The following is a 24475-nucleotide window of genomic DNA, read 5'->3' as shown; positions in this document are numbered from 1 at the left end:
TCCGCAAGAGGCAATCGCTCGCGATTGACCGTCGTGCCTCCGACAGCGCCAACGGGGAAGTTGGACGCGAATGCGTCGAATTTTGGTGTTTTCTAGATTGCTTAGAGTGCCTAGGGCTGAGTTACGAATGTACAGTCAAACCCACTTGTAACGATCCCACATATTGTGATCGTTATAACCTATCGGTTATAACGACCAGCTTTCAGGAAATATATGAATTCGAGGCTCTACCCACTAAAATTGGTCCATATAAAACGACCGTTTTCAAAACATCGTACTCTAAAACAAAAACAAAATCCGCTTTCGAAAAAAAACAAAAAACGAAAGAATAAAAGAATTACATTTTGAATGCGGCACTCCGGGAGACACTCAAGGTCATTTCCACGGTTGCGCGGCCGGGGAGGAAACAAAACTACAAGAGCAAAAACGCCCTCCCGGGCCGCGTGGTCCGCAGATTGCGCTTGTGCGGGAAGGAGAAGAGGAGGAGAAGGCGGAAGTCAACTCTCACGCTGTGCTGCATTCGTTCGTTCTGTTTGCAAACTCTGTATTCAACTCACGAAAAACTCGATGCTCGTAATAAGTTCGCTGGCCTCATCGCCATCGTGACCGTTTGTTTACATTCGCCATTTTGGTATCCGTATCACGCACATTCTCTTGTGTCTACGGACTCGTGTCTGTCGTTTTAAACGGGGGAAAGAAGAAAATCCACTAGGAGGTTTTATTTAAACAAAAGGGAATCACGGTGGCGGAGCAGCACCGCGTGGCCTGGCAATCCCAGCCGCCCGACGAGCTCGCAAAGTGTCGTTTGAAAGACGGCCCTGCCAGAGGCGACGGCCGCGCACTCGTACGTGCGCAGGAAGCGCGGCACTTGAAACGCTTTAGACCAAGGCAAGTATTAATTACCCCTGCGGGCAGTGAAGAACCATTGTCGGACTAGTGCACGGCATTTATTTTTGTGTTGGCGTGCGTTTCATAAAATCTGTTCTATGAGGTATCTGGTCAATCCATTATTTTACTGGCGCAGTAGAATCGGCAGCAATTCACTTTTTTGATTATCTGAAAGGTAAATCTGCCTTTGCGTTAGAATTGGGGCCGCGTTAGAATCGTGCAAACAGTTTCTTTAAATAAAGAGCTTGGCAGAGTGAAACTACCAATACCAGCTTCATTATCCTTATTTATAATCTTTAAGAGGTAATCCCAGATATAACAAACTACTGATAAAACGACCACTTTTCACGGAATTATGACGTTCGTTATAAGTGGGTTTGACTGTAAATGGGCGATCTCGGTAATCGCTCTGGCACCCTGGGGTACTCTAGCGATTTTCAGAGTTGCAGAAAACACAGAATGAGAACGAATTGGGCGTGTCTACCAAATGTCCGCCTCTACCACGTGCTCCCCCTACCTTTCTCATTCTGTCGGTAACCGTCGCATCGGTGGCGAACGGCGTCGTGAGCCTTTCCCCCCTCCTTGCCCTTGCAGGAGTAGCGAGAACAAGCGTCGGCAGCACGTGTGCCACATAGCGGGCTGCCACAAGGTATATGGGAAGACGTCGCACCTGCGGGCCCACCTGCGCTGGCACACCGGCGAGCGGCCCTTCGTTTGCGAGTGGCTCTTCTGTGGAAAGCGCTTCACCCGCTCCGACGAGCTCCAGCGACACAAACGCACCCACACGGGTGAGTGGGGCTGGCCGACCACCCGCGTGCCGCAAAACATAGACCCTTTTCGAAATTGGGTCTGGCAACTTTGGTCACCGTCGTCATCTCAGTGTATCCCCCACGTGCCGCGAAATTCAGTCTGGTTGCTTTGATCATCTTCTCAGTGTATGGCATCTGTGCTAAACTAGTGGTGGCTTTCTTGAGGCCGACGAAGGAAGAAGTCGAAAGATACCGCTGAGCAGATATACAAAGCCTGTACGTCTTAGACGTCGCCATAACACGAAGCATGAATTAGATACGACGATTGCGTAGGCATTTATTTCAGAGTGCGGTCCAATCGATCTCTTGCCACAAGTTCGGCTCTAACGCCTTTTGATGGTGGAGATTTAATTGAGGCACTTAAGGGTTGCCGCTTGGTACTACCGTAAAGTTCCAAAAGAACGCCCACCCAGTAGGAAGAGATAAATGGTGAAAAACGTGGGGTGGGCTGTCTTTGGGGATACCACAGCAAAACTTGATCAAAATTTAATGCTAAACGCCCCGGCACCGGCTGCGAACCACGTGACGCAGGGACTGATACCGCAGATCACGGACACTGCGGATTGCGGACTTTGCCAGTTCGCGTTTCACGACGCGATATGCATGAAAGAATTTGCTATGAACTCTTGTGTCGCAGGAAAGGTTACCGCGGGTTGCGGAGGCAGCAGATTCGCCTTTCACGGTGCGAAGGATCTGCGGAAATTTGCCAAGAACTCTCGTCTCATGGGAACAAATAGTGCAAATCGCTGACGCAGCAGATTCAAGTTTTAGTGTGCAATTAACACACGGGAACACGCTACGGACTTGCCTGTTACGGGAATGTATGTCTCAGACATAGCGCAGCAATCCGCTAAAACTTGTATGTTACAGGAACAAATATCGCAGATCGCGAATGCAGCAGAATCATATTTTACGATCCAATATACACGTGGGACCAACTCGCGTGGAATCGAGATCTTGGACAAAAATGCAGGAATCCGTTACAAACTTTGTCACTGGAACGGATACTGCAGCTTGCGGACACAGCAGGTTTGCATTTCACGGTGCAACATACACGCGATAACAACTCTCATGTTACGGGAGCCAATATTGCGCACGCAGATCAGGGACAAAAACGCGGGAACCCGCTATGAACTCGCTTATCAGATGTGTTGGTATAGCAAAGTGCGCGGTTGATGCGATTCCCATTGAACATCTCGGTGATGTCCGACGGGAATCGGGGGCTGGGTGATGTTTTGAAATTTTTATGTTGGAGATATTTAGCCAGAGAAACGGGATGGGCGAATCTCGGGGGGCGGACATTTTTTTGGAAGTTTACGGTAGTCGGTTGTTATGTGCTCACCATCTAGTCAAAAACAAGAAAGAAGTATGAGGTAATCGAAGAACCAAATCTCATCCGTCATTGATGCACGAAAATGACGGTGCCAAGCCTAACGAAATAGTTTTCATGACCGCCATTAGTTTGGCAAAAGCAAAACTGCTGGGTCTACACGAGCTGAAACAGTCCTGCATGCTCATTCGCCGTACCGGCCAGGTTAAGAAAAAGCCGCAGTCCAGTGTGGGACGCGAAATGCAAAGTTGAGGTCCCATATTTCGAAATTCCCGAGAGATTGAGAGATAATATGGCTCGTGGGCACCCACAGGTGTGGAGAAAGGCCGAACGGGGCGTTTAGGCTCACGTCGTCTGCGGGGGTGCACCTCTTGCAGGCTGTTCTCGAGCGCCCCTCGGTCGAAAAAAAGAGACGCTATAAACGAGCTAGCGGATGGAATGCAAGAAAATTTTTTTCACAAAGGTGTCTCTAGGTGTTGGATGATGCTGCTTTTGATGCTGCTTGATTCCTCTTGTTACCCCGTAGCGTCAGCTGCAACGAGGTGTAGTCCCAGCCAGATATTGACGGAGCACTCGCGTCCAACCTATGCCCTGTGCTGGCCGCCCATGGCTGACGTAGGAAGCCTGGCACCGTGACCTTGTTATCGAGGAGACGTTGCAAACCCAACTGGTAGCTCGGTGCTCCCTAAACTCTGCCACGGCGCGGCCCCTCAGAACTATAGAGCAATGTGCCGCAACCCCTTCCTTACATGCCTTGTGCGCAGAAGCTAACTCCAGCTCCCTGGAAAGTGCCCTTAAAATGCGAAGCTATAGAGCAATCGTCAGTAGCCAATGGAATAGTACGTTCAAGTATGAGCTGCTCAAAAATTGATGATCTCCCCACCCCCCCAAACGCACGGCTAAAGCTTGCCGCCCCGTCTCATGCAGGTGAGAAGCGCTTCCAGTGCGCAGAGTGTCTGAAGCGCTTCATGCGCAGCGACCACCTGTCGAAGCACCTGAAGACCCACCTGAGCAAGAAGGGCGCGGTCCCCGGCGGGAGCGCAGACGCCGCAGCGACGCAGCAGGACGAGTTTGCCCCGGACTCGTGCGACCTCGAGATGTCGGTGGACGTGTCCGACCATGACCTGTCCATCAACGAGTCGGCCGTGGCGGACAACAACAACGCCGCCGCTGCAACTCACATCCTCCCGGCGTGATCGCGGGGGGACGCCATCCGGCGTCTCCGAAACCGACCCGCCTTCCAGACGGCGGCAGCGTAGTGCCGGATTTTTCCGTCGGGAAATTCCCTGGGTGGACTGGCGCGTCCACTGGGCTACGAGGTACCAGAGCTTGAACCTTTGGTGCGGTAAATGCAAGCGCGCGCTTGAACGCGCGAGACACCAGCACAAAAGCGGTCAAGAGCTGCTCCAGATCCACCGGGGGAATTGCCCTAGAACACTTGCTGGAGGCGGCGTAGATAATCCGGCAGTGCGACCCTGCCGTTTAGGAGGTCTTCGAATCGCTTTCTCGAAGCTGGCGCTACCCTCTCCTCCCCGTTCCAATGCCATCAAGTGACACCGGAGAACCGTAGTCTCAAAACCGACATCTGCTGGCACCGTCGCTGCTGTACGAACCGGCCTATACGGCGCTATAATCGGACGAAACGGCAAACGTCGCCTTTCTCGAACGTTAAAGCCGTTGTATCCCATCAATCTTGGGAAGAAACCTTTCCGGCGCCAAGTTCTTGTGGGCGGTGTCAATAGAGTTAGTCAAGGAGTTCCATCAAAATCTTCAAAGCGATGTCGCCATTTATTTATATTTTGTTTTTTCTTTCGTTGATGCCAACTTTATTGAGGAGGTGGAGGAGAGGAAAGGCGTTCGCGGTTTTGACGCATTCTTCTTGAAACACGCCTGCAGATGCACAACCATAAATTGGGAACGGCGCAGGTGGCTGGCGGAAACTTCGTCGAGATTGGTGAGAGGTACTGCTTGCAAGCGAGTCTGTGCACATGAAAGGAACGGATACTTTCCTCGACATTAACAAATTAATCGGTCGGAAAACTTTTATTTTGTGTGAAAATGAGGTTTCTCATCTATGGGTTGTGTGTTTGTAAGGTGGGGTGAATGAATCCCGGACTTTCCGATGAACTCCCCTGGGGAATCCAGGATTTCCTTTCGGTGGCGTTCTTCGCCTCTCTAGTGAGCCCAGGCATCTGGACTTGGTCTGCATTGTGGTTTTTAGTCCCCATCCGTCGGCGCACCTGGAAAAAAAGATGGCACTGGAACGTCAAAAACGGCGACATTCGCGTGGCTTTCTAAAGTGACCGAAAGACATTCAAGCCCGTCGGGAGAGCTAATCCATTTGTTTAGTAGGGTACGTTGTTGGGCTAGTTGGTTCATCTTAGTTAAGCACATAAAATAGTGCTGATTTCACTATTTTATATGTTTAACTAATCCATTTGTACTTTGAGTGAAGGATCTCCGACGAGACAATAATGCGCACGCAAATGTTTACAGAAACGTCACCTACGAGAGCCCTACTATCGAGGAAACAGGTTGAAGGTTCGAAATCTACTTGTTTTTTTAACTTGAAAACATTAACTGTCCCATGGAGCGAACCGGTGTCATCAGCTTTTGAAGCCTCGCAATCGACACCTAAACTTCCCTGTCCCATGGAGCGAAGCCTGTAGTCTGTAGCAGCGAATTGATAGATTAGATAAATTCCCATTGGCTGCCACACTTCATCGTTTAACTGTCCCATAGCGAACCGGTGTCATCAGCTTCTGAAGCCTCGCAAACGACACCTAAACTTCCCTGTCCCATGGAGCGAAGCCTGTAGTCTGTAGCAGCGAATTGATAGATTAGATAAATTCCCATTGGCTGCCACACTTCATAGTTTAACTGTCCCATAGCGAACCGGTGTCATCAGCTTTTGAAGCCTCGCCAAACGGCACCTAAACTTCCCTGTCCCATGGAGCGAAGCTTGTAGTAGCGAATTGATAGATTAGATAAATTCCTATTGGCTGCCGCACTTCATAGTTTCAAGGAATGCCACCCCACAGAGAAACCCTCTCAAATGGCGCTGGGGTGCCGAGGATGGCACGCGCTCGGCCGCCACTCTCGTGTCAGGCGTCGCCAGAGAGGGGGGCTGCCACTTCTGCTCCTTTCGACGCTGAGGAACATGGCTGTACTCGAAGCATCTATATTGTCGGCGGCCTCGACCTCGGCAGTAGCGAAACGTGGCCGTCCATGCCAGTACACCGCAGACGAACTAAGGGAGCGGAAGGACGAGAACTCGTAAGAACTGTCTGTTTGTTCTCCCACTGAAAACCACTAGTCATGGCTGCCTCTCCTTTTTTTTTCTAAACTTGAGGAAATGAGTTGAGAGGCCGGGCCGTTGTAGGCCGAGCCGAGCCAATCCTTGGAGTCTCTTTCTTGCCATTTCGATTTCGACCAATGGGAGCAGAGTTGCACAGACGACTTGCAAGCCGTACCGTCCAATGTGGAGCCCTGGTGTTTGGAGAAGTTGTCGTCTGCACGTATTCTTATTATCTCTTTTGCTCTTGCCGCGGTTGGTCGGGCCCCGTCGCCGTCTCTTCTGAGAAAGCGAGAATATTTTTGTTGCACGATTTGCATTGGTCAGAAGACGACGACGACAAAGCTCTGCCGCCCAAGGCTTGCGGCACTGAGGAGGTTCTTGTGCCGCATTGTTTACTTTCTACGCAACTTTATGCTTGTCGAGAATGAAGGATTGCCCCAATTGTGCTAGTACTACCTAATATATAAGTGAGGAGATTAACCTCTAGCCCTCTTTTTGATGGTCGTGGTTTGCGAATGATGCGGAGCGTTAAACAAGCGCTTCTCTTTGGGTGTTTTTTGTTTACATCTTTGTGCGCGTAACTCTGTGCCAGCAATTGCAGTGTCGCGAGCAATCCTTGTTGCATCGGGGTTTATTGACACCAAGATTCTCATCAAATATCGTACACTTCACAAAGAATAAAAAAAAAAAAAAGCTTCCTCACTAGAAGGTTTAGTTACACGAAAGACATTGAGCCTTCAAACGTTTTTCACTGTTGACGCGAAAGCACGTTTGACGGGCGTCTTTTGCACGAGCAGCGAGCGATCAGCACGAAATGTATATAAGCCCAGACTCTATTAAGACTGTATCAATGAAGCAGTGACCTGATGGCCGGCAGAAGTCGGTCAACATTGTTCCAAATGCCACCAACCTCACAAAGCTCGTTTATGAAGAAGTTGTGCTCGCGTACGAGTGACATTGCGCATTGTTCCGAGCACGCTTGTGCAAAGGAAGAAAATCACTTGATCTGTGTGTGTGTGTGTGTCATTTTAGCGCCAAGCAAAGCGTTTCTTTGTTTCTTCCATCCACATACGAGGACGTTGTCCATTCTCAGCGAGATCACCGGCATAAGCGTGCATGTCCACCCTTTTCATCGGATTCAAGCTGGCACTGTTTGGCATGTTGCCATCTAGATCCGACTTGTTGCAGAGCACTTTTATATATCTGAGCAGGGAGAAGTGTGCCTCGCTTCGGCGTGGCACAGTGTCGCGAACTCAGAATAAAGAAAAGAATGTTGAAACTCTCGAGTGTGTGGTGGAAGTTTTTCTTGTACAGTTTCCACCAATATGATGAGATCGCGTGAGCACTGGACCCAGATGGTCAAAGCACGCCCTTAACAGCATAAGATGCACACCATCCGGGCCTGCACTTTGGGAGGGTTTCAGGTGCCTCGGGGCCTCATGAACATCTACTTCTATGTCCGTGTGTCCGAGCGGCACAACGTTTGAGGAGGGAGGAATGTCTGGGGGGTGTCGGGGAGAGTCTATGAGGAGAAGTGGGCGCATAAAAGTTCAGCAATGGCTTGGGGATTCTGCAAGGTGACCACCAACTGTAGCAAGGTAGACCAATTGTGGACAGTGGTCGTCCTGCGGTTTGATATTGGAGGGTGTTCTGGAGAGGTTGAATGATTGTTACATCATCAGTATACAGGAGGGCGTGCAATGCATGTAGGATGTGATATGTCATTAATGAATGTACTAAAGGGGGTGGGTCCCAGGATTGGAGGAATGAATATGGCTCGAAGAAAACCTGTGAGCATTGGTGTTACTTGTAGTGCAAAATGCATGAACTTGAGTGCATTAAAGCTACACTTTTCTGTTTGCCTCACATTTAAAGCCCCTGCAAGTGGCACGGCTAAAACAGGAAACATGAGTGACAATAACGGGCGCCGCGAGGCAGTTTCCATGGCAACTTGTGCGCACGCTGTGACGGCGGCTTGGCATAGGTCCACGTCACCGCGTCCTGGGTTGTTGCTATGGGAATCAGCGCGCGGCGCTTTTTGTTCCACATGCGCTTTGAAGCGTTCGGTAGGAACTAGGGTAGCTCTGTATGGTGTACGCTACAGGCCCATGTTTCGAGGAGCGCACATCAGCAAACAAAACGGCTCCTTGGTATATCGCCCACGGATACAATGGTCATTGATAGGTTATATATAAAAGTAGAAGCGCCGATTGAACCTCTAACGTACGAATTAGAGCTAAGGTTATGAGCTCCACAAGTGCGTCGCTCGCTACACTAAAAGGTTTAGCACTTCTATCTGAAATTTGAACCAAACAAAAAAATGGCGCCTTGTGGAAATGACACAACGCCAGCCCGCGGACGCCGGAAACAAAACTTCTGCGTGAAATCGGAGCCAGCGCAGGCGAGTAGCAGTTAGAACGTTCCAGTATTCTGCAATCAAAATAACCGAAGCAACACGCAGCACCAAAAGCGAAAATGGCGGCCCAAGATCGACTTCGCTAGCCCCCTGGCGGTGCCGAGGCTCTTTGAGTCGTCATTGGTCCGGGAGGATCACGTGCTGTCTAAAATTACCCAGGGAAGCGCAAAAGCGGTTGGCATCCATCTTGGCATCGTCGTTCGCGTAGTCCGCGTAACGAAATGGTGAATACGTGCTGCATTCGGAATTGCAAAACGAACAAAATTAAGTCGAGTGAAATCTCCTTCTTCAAGTTTCCGACGTCCGAGAGACTCCGGAAGGTATGGGAGGACCGTGTGGGCCCCAAGGGCTTCAAAGCGGACGCCAATACGCTTCTGTGCTCCCGACATTTTGTCAAGGGTCGTGTTCACACTTTGGGAGATCGTCGGGTCCTCCTGAAAAATTCGATACCTACGCAATGTCTAGGCAACGGAGACGTCGAAATGGACGCGTGTGTTGCAGGTAAGTCCTAAAATATGTAAGTATGTAAGCGACCTGGGTGGTAGCTTTCGGTTGTCTCCGCGCCCATACTCATACGGATTTCTTTTCCTTCTCTCCCCTATGGCGCACAGACACCGAGGAGCCTAAGGACACCGGAAAAAGTACGGTATTACTACTAAAATTGATTACTGCAGCTTCTTTCTTTTTTGCATTTTTTTTTTTAAATTTTTAAACGAACAGTTTTTGATGTATTCCTTCGAATATACCAGGGGTGGCCAAGCTGGGGCTTTCTTCTCTTCGCGTATTAAAGTGCGATGATAAGTTTCTTAACTTATCACGCTGGCATTTATTACTACAAAGGTGCTCGAAAGTGGTGCATTCATTAATTGAGAGTATAACTACATAAGAAAAAAGTAAAAAAAAAACTGCTCTTGTTTGTAAAAAAAGGTATCGCCAAGCCTTTTTCTCAAAATCATCAGTAAATTGTTGTGGACTATTCTGGCATTTATTACAACCAAAAAATTGATAAAATAGGAAACAAAAAAAACGGCATACCTATTTTTCACTTTATTTGGCCCAAAGGAGTGCCACAGTGACACAAAATATTTAAGTATACATGCTAAGTATACACGCACTCATCTCTGTTACATCACGGCGCGGTGGTGGCGCGTCTGTCGCACTTCCGATCTGGGGCTGTGGGCAGAAGTCCCCATGTGAGACCTGTATTCCTGCGTTGTTTTAAAAGGAACCAGACAAAAACCTGCCTTCTCGTCAAAACGCCGCGATGGGGCTGTACCAAAAGTGTCGAGAAAGGTTTGAGGGCCAGTTTTCATGTGCTTGGTTCGAACCAGACGCCGTCGGATCACACTTGCTTGGGCGGGAGGCACTTTAGGGTTGAATTCACGGATACTTGTGGTCATCAGATTTCTTTGTTTTGTTCTAACATGAACGCCGGAAAACCGCCAAGTTGTACAGACCACCTGCGGATTACGTTCAGTGTGTCTTCAAGTTCAAACGGCCGCCTGATCGTTCGAACTGTCGTCTGCTCTTTCAAACGTTTCTGCTTGTCGTCTGCTCTTTCAGACGACACCGGCCCTAAGACCAAACATTGGCCCGGTAATTGCGATAAGAAGAAAGTGCAGGCCTCAAAAGACTTCAAAGTTTGAAGGTTGGTAAGGAGGCTCGGTGTAAACAGTAGATACAATGGTATATTGATAATTGTTACCAGTGGCCATCACCGACTTGTTATGCCTGATTCACTTGGTCCGATTCTGCTTGAGATTTTCAGTATTGACGTCGACCATCTCAGCTACGGTTCATGCTTTTGAAGCCCGAGCGACGAGGCGACTGAAAATTGCGAGCGAAATCTGATCATGCGAATCAGGCTTTCTCCGCATGTCACATTATTCACGCGAAGTTTTGCGGTGTAACAAGCCTCGTTAATTTTGCTGAGGTAGCTGAAGTAGTCAGGCATTGCCAGGAAGACGTAGAATCAACAATTCGAACACGAAAAAGGGCAGGGGGGACTCAGCGACGCCGACAGCATCTCATTTCAATGGTTTGTTTATGGGCGACGGCAAGCTTCTTGACCACACCCCCATCGCGCATGCGCGCCGCCGGTGGCGTCCACTAGAGGCGCTCCGGTTTGTTTGTAAACATGAGCTGGTGTATAGAGAAAACGGTTTTTGGTTTTTCATGATTTACTTGGGTGAGCAAATGCTTCCACAATTTTAGCGAATGCTTCCACCACCTTCGGGCACCTCTTTTATTTATTTATTTATTTATTTGAAATACTATCGGTCCTACACAGGACCAAGATAGGAGTGGATTTTGCACAACACAAAAAAATACACGCGCTCAAAATGCAAATCGTAGCGTGATAGATTAAGAAACCGATTTATGTCGTCCCTTCTAGCAGCCATCGATCCCTCTGACTCGCGCAGTAAAGGTAGCGCAAGTTGCCATTCGATTGAAAGATTTCAGCCGTACGCATCCATCAATACAACACTGCTTCTTCAGCCGCCACGGAGGCTCGGAGGCAAAACGCCGGCCCGCGGATTCCCACGTGGCGGTTTCAAATCCGACGAAGGTTTATTACAGAGAAGGCCGTGCAACCGAGCTCTCGGTTGCATGTCAAAAGATTCTCCAGGCGGTCGAAATTAATCTTCGGTCCTTCGCCGGGGCGTGCCGACGGCCTTCGTCGGTTTGGCTTGTAAGAGTCGCCCAAATTCAATTCAAACACCGCTCGTCCCCCACTGTTCCAAAGTCTGTGTCGGACGGCAAAAACAAAATGCGAAAGCACCGTCGCCGGGTGGGTCGTGCACTCACTGCGCACATTTCTCTTGGCTCCTCCGCAGAGAGCGGGTACAAGTGCCTCGTCTGCCACGAGATGGTGCACCGCATGTACGAGTTCCTCACGGATGCCCACGCGCACCGCTGCTTCTCGCAGCGCCAGCTCATCTGCGGCCACTGCCTGGTCGGGTTCCCCAACTTCAGCGACCTCATGTCCCACGTTACGCAGATCGGAGCGGATCGCCGCTACGTGCCCGAGGCTTCCGCGTCGCCCGGCGTCAAGATCTCGAATTACACCCGCTTTCCGTGCTCCCTCTGCTCCGCCTACTTCACCTCTAGCTCCGCGCGAGACGTCCACGAGGCGCGTCACGCGAGGAAGAACGTGCCCGTGCCGGTGCCGACTCCGCAGTCCTTGGAAGTTCGGAGTGCGGAAGGGGCCAGAGCGCAGGCAGGTGGAGAGCAGACAACGCAGAACGGCGCCCAGCGGAAGCCGCCCGGCATTGCACCCAGCAGGAGGGAGCTCTCTCATTACGCCACGACAGTCGTCTGCAGCCTGTGTAATTATTCGTTCGTGAACCTGCGCAGGCTGGACGAACACTACCGGTCGTGTCACGGGGCCGCGCCACTTCCGTTGGACCTCGTCTTTGAGGAAGACTTCGAGTACACCCTGCGGCCAGAGACGCTGTGTTCGGTGTGCGTTAAGCGGAGATCCTGCGTCGACACGATTCAGCGGTTGCTGGAGGAGGCGACCAAGGACGGCATCTGATGTGGCGAGACCTTTTCCGCAACAGTTTTTTTGTGCGTGCTAAAGGACACCTTGTAGTGAATCCTTCCATTCATGGGCCGTTTCCCAGCGTCTGAAAGTCTATGTGTCTAGCGTCTTTATACTTGGCATCAACTCTTGTGTGCCACATTGTGGAGGCTGGCATAGCTTCTGCAGCGCTTTGACCCCACACTGCTGCGAGAGCATGTGTTTTCGTGTTCTTTCTCATTTGCAGCTGAGAGTGACTGTTGGACTACTGCGTAAGGTATGCTAGCCTTGGCAACGTAGTGTAAAAGAGTTGACACCGAGTATGGTTCTCGGAAGAAATTAAGTCACTGCCAAACATTGGCCATAACCTGGTGTAAAAAGATATACATATCGAGGAAGCGCAGTGTTGTTGGTCTGCATAGCGATGGTACTGAGGAAAAACGGAACTAAGCGGTCTTGCAGTTCTTTTCGCGATTCTTTTGGAGACATTTATGAAAAATCACGGTTTGCTTTTAAATTTTTATTTGATGGCCAACCTTTTCGTCCTAGAATTGGGCATGCAGTTATTGTGCATAACATTTGATTCCTTGCACAATTTCAGAGGTGTGAAGATCGCTGAATTTTTAGGGTGTGGCACATTGTTTCGGTGGTTGCGGATCCGCAGTCAAAAACTGCTTGGCGGAAGCACTGATCCGGTTGTGGAACATTGCTAGCTGCTCGCAGCTATTCGACACCAAGCGTTGCAGAAGTGTGTGTTGAAACAACGCACGGTGCTTGTCAGAGAAGTATGCTGTGGCTTGTGCGAGCAAACAGATTTTTGCACTGTGATCTAGGATGCTTCCGGAATGAGGATTAAAATGACAACGCCCCACCAACATGCTGGCATTTTTAATAGAACAAGTACACTGTCATTCCCGTTGCCCAATTCCCCCAGGAATTAACCAAGTTCAACATGTCTCTAAAAACAATCAGTTAATATGACGATTTTATTACAACACTTCGGCAAATACTTGTCTTTTAATGGTGATATCTTTTTGAAGCCGAGAATCCCGAGCTCGGAGCTTTATCTTTGGCAGTTGCTCCTGCTCATCGAGAGTTCGCAGAGCCGAAATGCATCCTTCAGCATATGGCTTGCGCTTGCAGCCTAGTAGCATAATTGTTGCTCATTACAAAAAGCTGGGAAGCAAAATATAAAGTGAAACAAAGTGCAAATGAACACAGATAGTGTAAACTATCTGTCTTCATTTGCAGGGCTACTTTTTGAGCGAAAAGTAATCGACGAGATGAGATCACGATGGTGCGTGCCATCTTTAGCGCTGAAGACACGGTAACTGGGACTCGTAGCCGGTTGCCTCCGGGACGCATACCAGCGAGTTACGGGCCGCATGTTTGAGACCCCTGGTGTAGGCAAACGGGTCTTTCATGTTGTGGGAGACTTAAGTGTCGTGAGCGTATCGTCGAGCCACCCCGCAAGCATTTTGATTGGGTAAGCCGTGTACCATAGTTACGACGGCGATTGCAGTTGCAACGACGGATTCGCTCAATCAGATTGGCATCTCGCAACGCCTGTACTGTTGTGAAGCATCATCACAGGTATAAAACTTCATAACACGCACCTCTCGGATCTGTATTTGACACCCTCACATGCGACTGTAAATAAATCCCCTTGCGTGCAAGTACAAAATATGTTGCTTTCCTCCTTAATCGTGGCAAAGGTCGTGGGAAGAATGTATTCTGCGTTGCTTCGCGCTGTTGTTGCGAAAAGGAACTTTGCATGCATTTCCTGTCTCGGCGGTATAAAGCCTCCAAGAGAAAGCCCTGTTAAAGCTAGCACCCCAGCAAGAGTGGAATGCAAAGTTTGAATTTCTTGCAGTCATACACTCAGGCTTTGACGCTGCTATTTGGTTTCTCACTGTGTCCTCAAGGCGTGGGCTTGTTGTCTTCTCCCTCGTCTCCTGCATAGTTGCACCAGATGCGCCGGCCTGCTCACCAGTACGTACAGTCTGTCCCAAACAAAAATTTTACAAAGTTCCTTTTTTTACTACAAAAATCAACGACGCATTGCCGAAGGCTCATTCTCCGCCCAAAATATAGCACTAGCAATCCGAATCGGATGTTAGTTTCGGAACTAACCGTTATATTGTTAAAAAGTTGTAAGCGATTTTCTGAAGTTTTCAATGGGAAAATGGCGGTCGATGGAGACCTCGAATGCACGGAGCCAAACTGCCAGGAACTGGCCACATCTTCCCATTGAAATTTTCAGAAACTATCTTACCTTTTGGCTAAGATTACGTATGAAACTTTGGCATCTGGTTTGAACTGCTGGCGCCATTATTTGGGCAAAAAATGAGCGTTCGGTGATGCATAGTTCATTTTTGTGGTGGAAAAAACCCGGTAAATATCTTTTTTGTGGGACGCGCTGTAGATAAGGCCACGGGAGGTCGGTGCCAAGCACGGATTGTGCGCGAGTGCTGCACCAACATTCTTCGCTCGTATTTAATCGGCGACGACACGAGGTTCAGTTAAATGCCGACACAGCACTCGCATTAGATCTGCGCCCTTTGCAACTCTCTTCTGTCGCAGGAAGTGGCTTGGAGTCGGCCATGTAATGGGGAATTCTCAGGTGGATTTGGGGCAATCCAAAAGCGCGAGCTCATTTATTTATGTTGGAATCTTGATCTACAGGCTGTAAGCAACCTAAAGAAACTTTGAAATTACTTGTGGGTGCCAATTTCCCAATTAAAACGAAGATTGCGACATGCATCTCTTTCTGTGCCCCGGAGCAGACACCAGGGGGCGTCGTCAGACAGTTTTCTAGCAGTAATCGCTGTATTGCATCTCCTACACCGAAAGATTTGAAGTTTTTGTCGAAGTGCAATACACAAAACGCACCTAAAGAGAGTAATAATAGTAAGGTTCGGAATCTCCACGCAACTAACTATTTTTGTCGGCCAAACTTTATGGAGTTGGGGGAGACCTAATGAGCACCTCCCCCCCCCCTCAAGAGAAAATATCTAGTGCCCGTGTATTTCTACTGCTGCAAGTTTGTTTACAAGGATGTCCTGCCATCTAGAACCGGTCATTTTTATTGACTAAGATCCAAGGAACAACGCGTCGTCAAAAAATTACAGGAGGACACTAGAGACTGCTTACATGTAGGAAGGCGAAAGCATTATAGTCCCGCGGGTGAAATGTTTTCGACTTATGTTTCTACACATATTGAAGTTTAGGACGACGTCCTAGAGATTTTGACGCCACATACGGCGTCTACGGTGACGTCAAGGGCGGCGTTGAGAACAACGCTTAGAGTAAGGACACTTAGGGAAGCTGTGGCGTACTTGCGTGGGCGGCCAAGTTTGCCTGCAGAAGCCGCCGTAGTTGTAGACGCGGTCCCCTCACAGTCCATCGCATGAAGCACACAACGAGCACAGATGAAGTCTGGAGCGCACCTTTTGCACACGGCGCTCCGGCGGTGACATCATGCTTACGCACTTGAGCGCGAGCAGTGCGCATACCTTGGCAAACCTCACTCATGATAGCCCTCATTCACCCTCACTCACCCTCATTTTCACAGGTGAGGTGAGGGTGAGTGATGTTCATGAGGGGTGTGAGGGTGCAAAGGCTGTAAGGACTGAGTGTGCAAGGGGTGGTGAGGGCTATAAGGCAAGTGAGAACCGTGAAGGGTTCGAGGCTAGTGAGGGCGGGCGGGTGTTGGAAAGACCATAAGTGTGTGAGGGGTGTAAAGGCCGTGAGGGGAGTAGGGGCATCAGTTTGTGAGGGATCTGAGCTCAATTGAAGCGTTTGCGTGTGGGGCTTGTGCGAGACTGAGTTCTCAGTGAGGCCTGATTTCGCTTGAAGGCGTAGAAAATTTGTGAGGAGATGCGCGGGTATTGTAAAGCCCCTCTATCTTGGGAAAAGTGGCCCCATTCATTGTTGTGGAAATGCTCGAGACATGTGCCGTGTGCCATTTCTGGGAAGAACATGGCGTCTGAAATCTACCTCAATGCTGCGCTGTGCCGCCATGATCGTCCCAAGGCTGCACTGCACGTTGCATCTGCCTCTTGCACAGATGCACCTTCTGCTACTTTTAAAACGTGAAGGGGCTTTAGGGTATTGTGACCTCTCGTGGCATCTCCCGGGAAATTGGGCCGATGCTCGCTTCGCAACAAGTTTGCCGTGCAGATGCTTGGTGGGATTTGATTATTGGGTGTGGGCATACCTGGGCAAACCTCTCATAAGGGCCCTCATTACCCTCACTTACCCTCAGCTTCACAGGTGAGGTGAGGGTGAGAGGTTCTGAACCCTGAACATTCATGACTGCGAGCACTGTGAGGACCATGAGAGCAGCGAGTGTGCAAGTGGTGTGAGGTTGAGCGAGCGAGGATGAATGAGGAACTGCGGTGAGGGTGGCTGTGAGGGTGAAGGAGGGCAACCTAAAATGTCATCAAGCACGTGCTTGATGACATATTTTGATGGCCATCTTTCGGACACGACACCACTTTTTCGCATAATCAGGGAAGTAAGGTCATCCTAGAGGTCCAGGGCAACGCCAAGGACAGCGTCGTCCTTGAGCATACGATTGAGCGGCGCAGGCCGCTCAATCCTTTTCATGGCCGTATATGCCGCTTTTTCGCTCAATGGGACAAGTAAAGGCTCGTTCACACTCTTGCAACCGAGTACGACCGAGAGAGACCAGACCGGTTTTTAATCCCCTTGCGACTTCTTAGGACCAGCTCCGCAGCAGCGCGCCCGGTCCTAGGATGTCTCAAGAGGATTAAAAACCGGTCTGGTCTCTCTCAGTCGTACTCGGTTGCAAGAGTGTGAACGAGCCTTAAGGCTTTCGCCTTCAAAGCAAGCTTCTACGAAAAGCACTTGAGTGCCACTTTAAAACGTTGGAATGCATGGTGTCCGGGACAGGTTCCCAGCTGGAGTGCTTAGTGCCCCATGCCACTGATGAACTGGACTATGCAAAATGCCAACAAACTGTCCGAGGAGCCAGCAAATAACGCTACACACCGCGATTCCGGTCGTGGAAGTGACTGCATACAGAGCAGGCAAATGGCCGTTGGCATCTCTGCAGCCAAATTCATGGCTAGCAAAGTTTGTCGACCGACCTGCTACAGAGCGGGCAACAAAGGAACAGGCATCGATAATAATGGTACTTTGCATCGTCAATACATTCGCGTAGCTGTACTGCAAGACCATATTTTCAAAGAAGGAACAGTCTTTATTTGGCTTACTTTGGGGAGCTGAGGGGGGGGAATCCAGTAACTTTCGTAAAATAATCTTGCGCTGGACACGCAATGGGAGTATTGAGGTCTGAAGAAAAAAATAAAAAGTCCCAAAGAGAATAGTACGAGTCAATCTTTGGTTGTTTGGTTAAAGTCCTTTCGGCTAAATCTGCTTTTCGTTGTTTCTGTTATTTTTTTTTTCCGTGCCGTTTCTTGTTTTTGTCGTTTTCTTTCTAGAAGAGTCCCACTTTCTTCTTGAGGTCCAGCTTCTTCCACTTGGGGAGTCCCTCAAACTCCTCGTATGCCATGGAAAAGATCCGCAGGAATTCTTCGTCGTTGAGGTACAGCTGCAATTTTTCAAACAAACATGTTTCTGTCACAATAAGTCCTACAGTCGGTGACGGGTTCAGAATTCGGTAGATGCTCCTCGCCTCTGTAGCGACATTTGTGCCTTTGATAACGCTCTGCGTGCTCGGCTAAAGTTAGTGAGAACGTTTTGTTTTACAATTGGCGACGAGAATTTGAAGTGCTGCGAGAATGATTAACTGGACCAATGATATTAAAGACTAAAAAAGTGGTTACCTTTACAATAAAGGAATGAGCTATATGTTGTTGGGGTTAGCCTCACAGGCAAATTCTTTGTGTAGGTTTGGTGTTGCTGACTTGCCCAATGAAAAGTGCCCCCCCCCCCCCCCCCCTTCTACATTCTTCATTGTTTGTTAATAGGGCATTAAAGGGAAGGTGAAGAGGTTCTTCAGATTTGTAACCTATGAATCTTAATATCACGTTCGTTTTCCCCAAAAGCGTACCTAAACACGTAAACCTCTGACCAGTCGTTACGTCATACCTCGATCTTTCGGCAGCCAAGCGAGTGTCACTCGTGTGGGCGGCATGTGCAATTGAAAGCTTGTCAGGTATATCCCCTTGCACTGACACCATCCGTGACGTCTTTTTTTTTTTTTTTTTTACCTTCTTGAAAAAAGCAAAAGCGTACGTGCATAGCTTTGATGGACACCGAAGAAGTGCGAGCGGAGATTCCGAAAACTCTAGATACGACGTCACGCTTGAGGAAGGAGGGGCTTCGGCGGTACTTTGAAAATGATTTTCCGCAGCCTCTGTGCACCAAATTGAAAAAAATAATCCTGATATTCGTGATCCTAGAGACCTAATGAAGACGATTTATGTGTTTTTCCTCAAATACAGAACCGCTTCAGCTTCTTCTTAAACAATTCCTTTACAATAACTATCCGGGGATTGCAATAAACTCACAACGTTCGTAGCGACTTAAAGTTACGCTAAGTGTGTTAACACACCGCGGTTCGGAGCACGTGGAAAAACCCTCATTGCAGAACCCATTGATCCTGGGTTAAAGGAGCTGTGCAACAATTTCAGGGCTTTGCTTAAGTATTGTGGAAGTTGATGCCTGGCACTTCTGAAGTGAACTACAGAAAACGGATTTTGCCTAGATACCCTAGTTTTTATTTAAAAAAATGAAAAAAATCCAAGTTTTTGCCGCCTCTCAACTCGTCCGTCGTCTTCCGGGTCACGTGCGCAGTGACGTTGATGGGGTAGGCGCGGGGTTTCGGAAAATTTATCTTTTTAGAGCCATCAGTGAGCAGCGAGAACTCATCCGCTCGCAACCGCGTGACCATGTGCTGGCGGGCGCCGCGCGAACAATATGGTGAAAGGAGGAAAGTCTCATCCGGGTCCGGCCCTGTCCCCCTACCCCTTTGGCTCCTGGTGGCTGTTCGCGGTAGCAGAGAGAGCTGACGGTTTTATGGACCTAGGATAGATGGCGCCACTAAAACTCCGTATAATGAAAGTTTTGTCGATGATACCAGGTTTTTGTCGCATTTATATATATGTTGGAACGACAAGATTTACAGAAAAGTTACCTTTTATCGAGCAGGTATTCGCACAACTTGCTATCTTTCTCGAAGATTCCCCATTGACGTCACACCGCGTGTTTCTCATGGCCGCCGCTCGCGACTGCAGGTCGGAGAATATTCTAAGTTTTGCCTCGCTATTGCACGGCGGAATCGCAACATTTCGATGAAAGGAGGTGTTTTCTGTCATTTGTGACAAGGTGAAGAATATCAAAAGCAGAAGATGCCAATTCCTTCAACGTTAAAATCATTGCACAGCTCCTTTAAATCCCCCTCCTTGCCTGTTTCAATATGGACGAGCGTCGTGTCGATGGGCAGTTGTGCATTGCTACTGCGAGATGCACGTTAAAGGCCTGGGCCGGCGGTGGTATTGCACCGGCTAAATCTCTCGTCTACAGCAGAGGCCAGACACACATTGGGGCCGACCTCTGTATAGTGCCAGCTGAACATAAAGCAAGGATTAGAGGAAGAGAGAGATAGAAAAGGCATACACACCACTGGTGTGTATGCCTTTTCTCTCTATAATCCTTCATTTATGTTCAGCTGGCACTGTATACAGCAATGAACCAACTAGCTCAGCTTCAAGCCGTCAAACGCTTACTCACCTCTTTGTTCGCAGGATCGACGCAGGTTGGGAGCTGGTCCGGGTTCTTGACGTTGAGCGCGTCGAATGTAAACTTCTCGACCTCGGACCTCGAGTTCCGGTACAGCGCCGCTTGTTGCTGCGGAGGTAGAGGGCAATGTCGTTAGGGCGGAAGTTCTAGAATTGCAAGATCCCATGGCACGACGCTCTGGTTTTTGTGCCGTCATTGGCTGCTGCTTTGGGGCGGCCACTTTCGACGCGTTGAAGGGAACGGGATGCTAAGCGCAACAATCGGAGGCGCACCCCACGCACCATACGGGGTGGAACTACGGTGCGAGATGGCGAAACGCAGCTTTCCTTTATACCTGCATCCCGACAGTGGCCATGAGATTACGGCGCCGAATTCGACTTCCCCTCGTCGAACGAAAAAAATGCGGCCCAGTGCATGAATCTAGAACTGACGGTCCTTTCCTCCACAGCATTCTGAGAGCCCGTCGTTGTTAAGTGCTCGGCTCTGCAAAAGATGTTCCCACCCAAAAAATGTGAAAGTCTGCCATCTGAAGAAATGCAACGTTATATGTGCTCGCACCGTGCCCATTTTCATGTTGCAGACTTTGTTTTTGGGTCGAGAGCGTTTTTCAACCTTGTTGTTTTCCAAACTTGCACTGCAGATTGCCCTGCAGCAAACTAGATGCATCGGAATTTCTTTTTACAACGTATGGGCGCTACCTTATTTACTAAAAAAACAGATCGACTTCCTCACAAAAGACCTTGCAAAAACTCTCGCAATCCCCAACAGAATTGTGAATCGTTGCGATTTACAGAATAATAAAGCACTGATGACACCCGGGCTCAGAAATGACATCTCCACTGATAATCTAAGCACGTGAATGTAATACGACCTGCACTGGGACACCGACCGTGTCCCAGTGCAGACCATGTTTCTGAACCCGAACATTACCTCTGCTTCTGCACTCTTAAACGCCCCTCTACGCACTTGCGACTTTTTAGAACCGAGTGTTTTGAAACCTCTTAAAATCTCTTTTGACGATGGGACACACTGGTACCGCCTACCGGGGGTAGCAGTCGAAAGAACACTTGGCAGTCCCGTATATTTCCTTTTTCTTTCGCGCATAATTCATTCTTTCTTGCCTTGAAAAACTTCTGTCAACGTTACAAACAAACGTTTTTCAGTAGTACATACATTTGACCTCGCAAATAGCGCCAAACCTTTGCTCTTGTGAAATGCAGTTCCAGGGTCACCACATAGATGGCGCCAGTGTGTTCTCTCGTCGTAAGAGATTTAAAGAGCTTTTAAGGCACTCAGTTCTAAGGAACCTCACAAATGTGAACGGACCTGCTCAAGTCACGTAAGTTTTGATGGATGGCTCTGCAGGAGTGTAGACACTTCACAAAAACTTTGACTTACTTTCAAGCGAATATGGTAGCACCTTCGAAAATCCGACATCTACGATAAAGTGGTTCTTACTATAGGGTATTTGCTATGCGAAAAAGGCTCGAATTGGCAGTTTTTCCGGGGGTTAATATGTCTTTATACCCAGAAAATTAAAAAGGGATGAGTTAAAAGTAGACTGGCATTGTTTGTTTCCCCAGAAAAAAGATAAGACATGTTTTTAGCCCCTACTCCTGATTTGAAAAAAATGTTGAATTCTTAATACAGTTGAACCTCGATGTAACGAAGTCGGTAAAATTCGCAATTTACTTCGTTACATTGAAATTTCGCTAAATCAAAATTTGGCTTTAGCATGCGAAAAAAAAAAAAAATTCCGAAACATTTTACGGGTATGAAAACTCACCGAAAATGACATTTATTTAGGGGCAAAGTAGTCCGCGAGTTTTGCTTGCGCCTTGTCCGACAGTAGCAGCGGCGTCGGCGGCGTCATACGGCGTTCGAGCGCCCAGAGCGCTTGCACGGCATCTTGCTACCCATGCGACGCCGTGTACCTCCTCAGTACGTCCATTGCGTCGACCACTTCCCGAGTGCTCGTGATCTCGGCAGTTTCTTCAAGATGGCATCCAAAACGTTTGCTTTCTCATCCAAAGAAAGAACTTTACGTTTCCCTATGGCAGCAAGCACGTAAGTGAACCGCCCGGTTAAAAAATAAAGCTGTTTAGTTTAGGCGGTGCCAATGTTTCCAACCTACACAGCACTCTTGACCGCACAGTTTACTTGCCCCCTTGCGCCCACAGTGTGCTTGCCAGTGCTTGCGCCTTTGCTTTACATCACGCTCGCAAGACGATAATCGGTCTTTTCGGTCTTCTCCTAGATGGCACTGCCCGTGCGGTCGCGCGGTCGCGCCATCACGTCGCTCCCCCGCTGAAGTTGGCTCCCGCGCTACCCGCGGTACAGTGGACTATGATGATCAGTGAATGTCAGTGGTGATGCTGTTATGCCGTGTTAACTTTTTGCTCGGCATTTGCTGGCCAGCCTCGCGGAATCCGCTTTGCCGCACGCCTCGCCGGCGCTACCAGCGCCGCATCCTCGGGCAGCCTAGGAACGTTGGAAGGCCTGTCCCCGTGAAGTAACCTATCAAGCGCTCGCGTTTGCGCATAATTTTTTTTTTTTTTAACCACAATTTTTTTGCGAAGTTGTTTTTTAGAGTTGATTTATTTATTGCCTTCTATGGCAATGGCGCTTCGTTATATTGAAATAGCAGCAAAATAGACTTCGTTCTATAGGGACTAAAAATACATGGGGTCTATGGGCAAGAAATTATGAAAAATTAAATACTTCGTTAAATCGAGGATTTCGTTACATTGAAGTTCGTTATATCGAGGTTCGACTGTACTATGTAATCGTTAGGGAGTTTTTACCAAAAAGGAAACGTTGGAGGAAAACGAGCGTGGTTCACCTGCATTGCAAGCAGAGTTTGGTTGCTGTCCTCGATCTCATTCTTGATGCTTTCATAGGTCGGCAGAGTCTGCAAAAGGTGTCGGTTGCAGGGGTCAACAGTTAGACCTTGGAGAATCACACTAATCACCCACACGATGCAGCTAAACCAGTGCAGTCTTGTTTGACGCAAGGTCAACAAATGGAAATTCGGTTCATTTAGTTTTTAGTAATAGATGAACAAAGCTGGAAAAATTTTTAAAAAGCTGCAGCGGGATTGTTCAAAGGATACTAACATAGCAGCCAACTACTTACTAAACTAAAAAACATTTTTGCTGAGAGGAACTCCACAATAACGTAGAACACATAAGCCTTACAACCGAGAGAAAGATACTACATGTGCCGCTATCGCAGCAGGGTTCCGCTGCGGGTGGCACCTCGCTCCCATTGGCCGGCGTAACTGATCATGTGCCATAGCAACAACCAATAGCATTCATGTCGGAAGTCACGGTACGACTCTTGGTACATCGACGACTGCAGGGAGATTCACTAACCTACAGGGTGATCAAGGAGAGGCCAGGCTCTTTAAATTGACCGCAAAATTCGGTTTCTTAACCTATCGCGCTACAGTTTTGTGCAGCGTTGCCCACAGATGGTGCTTTTTTTTTTAAAATTTGCAAAGAGCGAACTTACCTGAGGAAAAAGTAAAGAAAAAAGAAAAGGCTTAGCTCCTATGGAAATGCAGCGAAGCCACCGGTCTTCAAACAACACGGCGCCGTTTTGCACGGGAGACAAAAGATGGTGCTAGCGGTCACGATGCCAACTGCCGCCAACGAACGAGCATACGACGCCGAGACCCAGCATCTTTAGCAGACAAGGAACTGCAGTCCCTTGTTGTTTCGCCGCCTGCGGAACGCGTGCCGCTTTTGAGTCGAAAAGATTGTCTGCTAAAGACGCCGGCTCTCAGTTCCGTATGCTCGTTCGTTGGCGGCGTTCGTTGCGCCATCTCTTGTCTCCCGTGCGAAACGGCGCCGTGTTGTTTGAAGACCGGTGGCGTCGCTGCGTTTCCATAGGAGCTAAGCCTTTTCCTTTCTTTACTTTTTCCTCAGGTAAGTTCGCTCCTTGCAAATTTTACCAAAATAAATGCACCATCTGTGGGCAACGCTGCACTAAGTTGTAGCGCGATAGATTAAGAAACCGAATTTTGCAGTCGATTTAAAGATCCTGGCCTCTCCTTGAATCACCCTGTAGAAACATATTTTACGTATGACAATCTTGTCAGACGTGACCAAAGTACTCTTTCACAAATTTTTACACTAACATCAAAATACAGGCAAATATTATAAATAAGTGCTGAAGCCAAACACATACGCCACAACAACAAAAAAAAGAAGCTTTTACTAAAAATGAAGTTGTTTTTGTACAGTTTCTACAATTTGATAACCTTGGGGGTGCACTGAACTTGTTGCAAATGAGCTGGGCACATGCCGGGTGCGCGAAGTTGCAACACGTTCGGATGTTGCGATGACACGTCATATTGCGATGTGATGCAGTCGCGTCTCATTAATATGAACGCCGTTAATATGGATATAGACCTTTTAAGGTGCTGACTGGGCAAACTCGTGCATTTTTGTCTCATTACTAAAGGGGCACTCAAATG

General features: G+C 48.6%; 3 protein-coding genes across 3 annotated transcripts in view; 2 read left to right on the top strand and 1 right to left on the bottom strand.

The window, feature by feature from the left end:
* LOC8034331 (transcription factor Sp4) overlaps positions 1-7608 on the top strand; it is a 49333-nt gene extending 41725 nt beyond the window's left edge. Inside the window, exons 11-12 of the mRNA XM_029990850.4 lie at positions 1483-1676; positions 3955-7608. Coding sequence (XP_029846710.3) covers positions 1483-1676; positions 3955-4223 — 463 coding nt within the window. The 3' untranslated portion in view covers positions 4224-7608. The remainder of the gene's footprint in view (positions 1-1482; positions 1677-3954) is intronic.
* Positions 7609-8900: 1292 nt separating this feature from the next.
* On the top strand, positions 8901-13948 carry LOC8034326. The gene is made up of 3 exons (XM_029990849.4): positions 8901-9242; positions 9353-9382; positions 11579-13948. The coding sequence occupies exons 1-3, from the start codon at positions 8963-8965 to the stop codon at positions 12277-12279; spliced, it is 1011 nt and encodes a 336-aa protein (XP_029846709.2). The 5' UTR covers positions 8901-8962; the 3' UTR covers positions 12280-13948.
* A 3749-nt stretch (positions 13949-17697) lies between these two features.
* Positions 17698-24475, bottom strand: part of LOC121835088 (villin-1-like) — a 55236-nt gene continuing 48458 nt past the window's right edge. Inside the window, exons 17-19 of the mRNA XM_042289022.1 lie at positions 22838-22906; positions 19987-20103; positions 17698-17842 (exon numbers count right to left, since the gene is read on the bottom strand). Of these exons, the coding sequence (XP_042144956.1) occupies positions 17729-17842; positions 19987-20103; positions 22838-22906 (300 nt within the window). The 3' untranslated portion in view covers positions 17698-17728. The remainder of the gene's footprint in view (positions 17843-19986; positions 20104-22837; positions 22907-24475) is intronic.

This window comes from Ixodes scapularis, unplaced genomic scaffold (assembly GCF_016920785.2).
Source record: "Ixodes scapularis isolate PalLabHiFi unplaced genomic scaffold, ASM1692078v2 PGA_scaffold11__112_contigs__length_91849675, whole genome shotgun sequence".
Taxonomy (NCBI): Eukaryota; Metazoa; Arthropoda; class Arachnida; order Ixodida; family Ixodidae; genus Ixodes; species Ixodes scapularis.
The sequence above is the reverse complement of the archived record's forward strand: the minus strand, read 5'-3'. Positions and strand labels throughout refer to the sequence as shown.

Coding starts and splice junctions, on each gene's coding strand:
- LOC8034326 (XM_029990849.4), top strand. CDS start 8,963: ATGGTGAATACGTGCTGCATTCGGAATTGCAAAACGAACAAAATTAAG. Junction 9,243..9,352: donor AATGGACGCGTGTGTTGCAG/GTAAGTCCTAAA, acceptor TATGGCGCACAG/ACACCGAGGAGCCTAAGGAC. Junction 9,383..11,578: donor GCCTAAGGACACCGGAAAAA/GTACGGTATTAC, acceptor GCTCCTCCGCAG/AGAGCGGGTACAAGTGCCTC.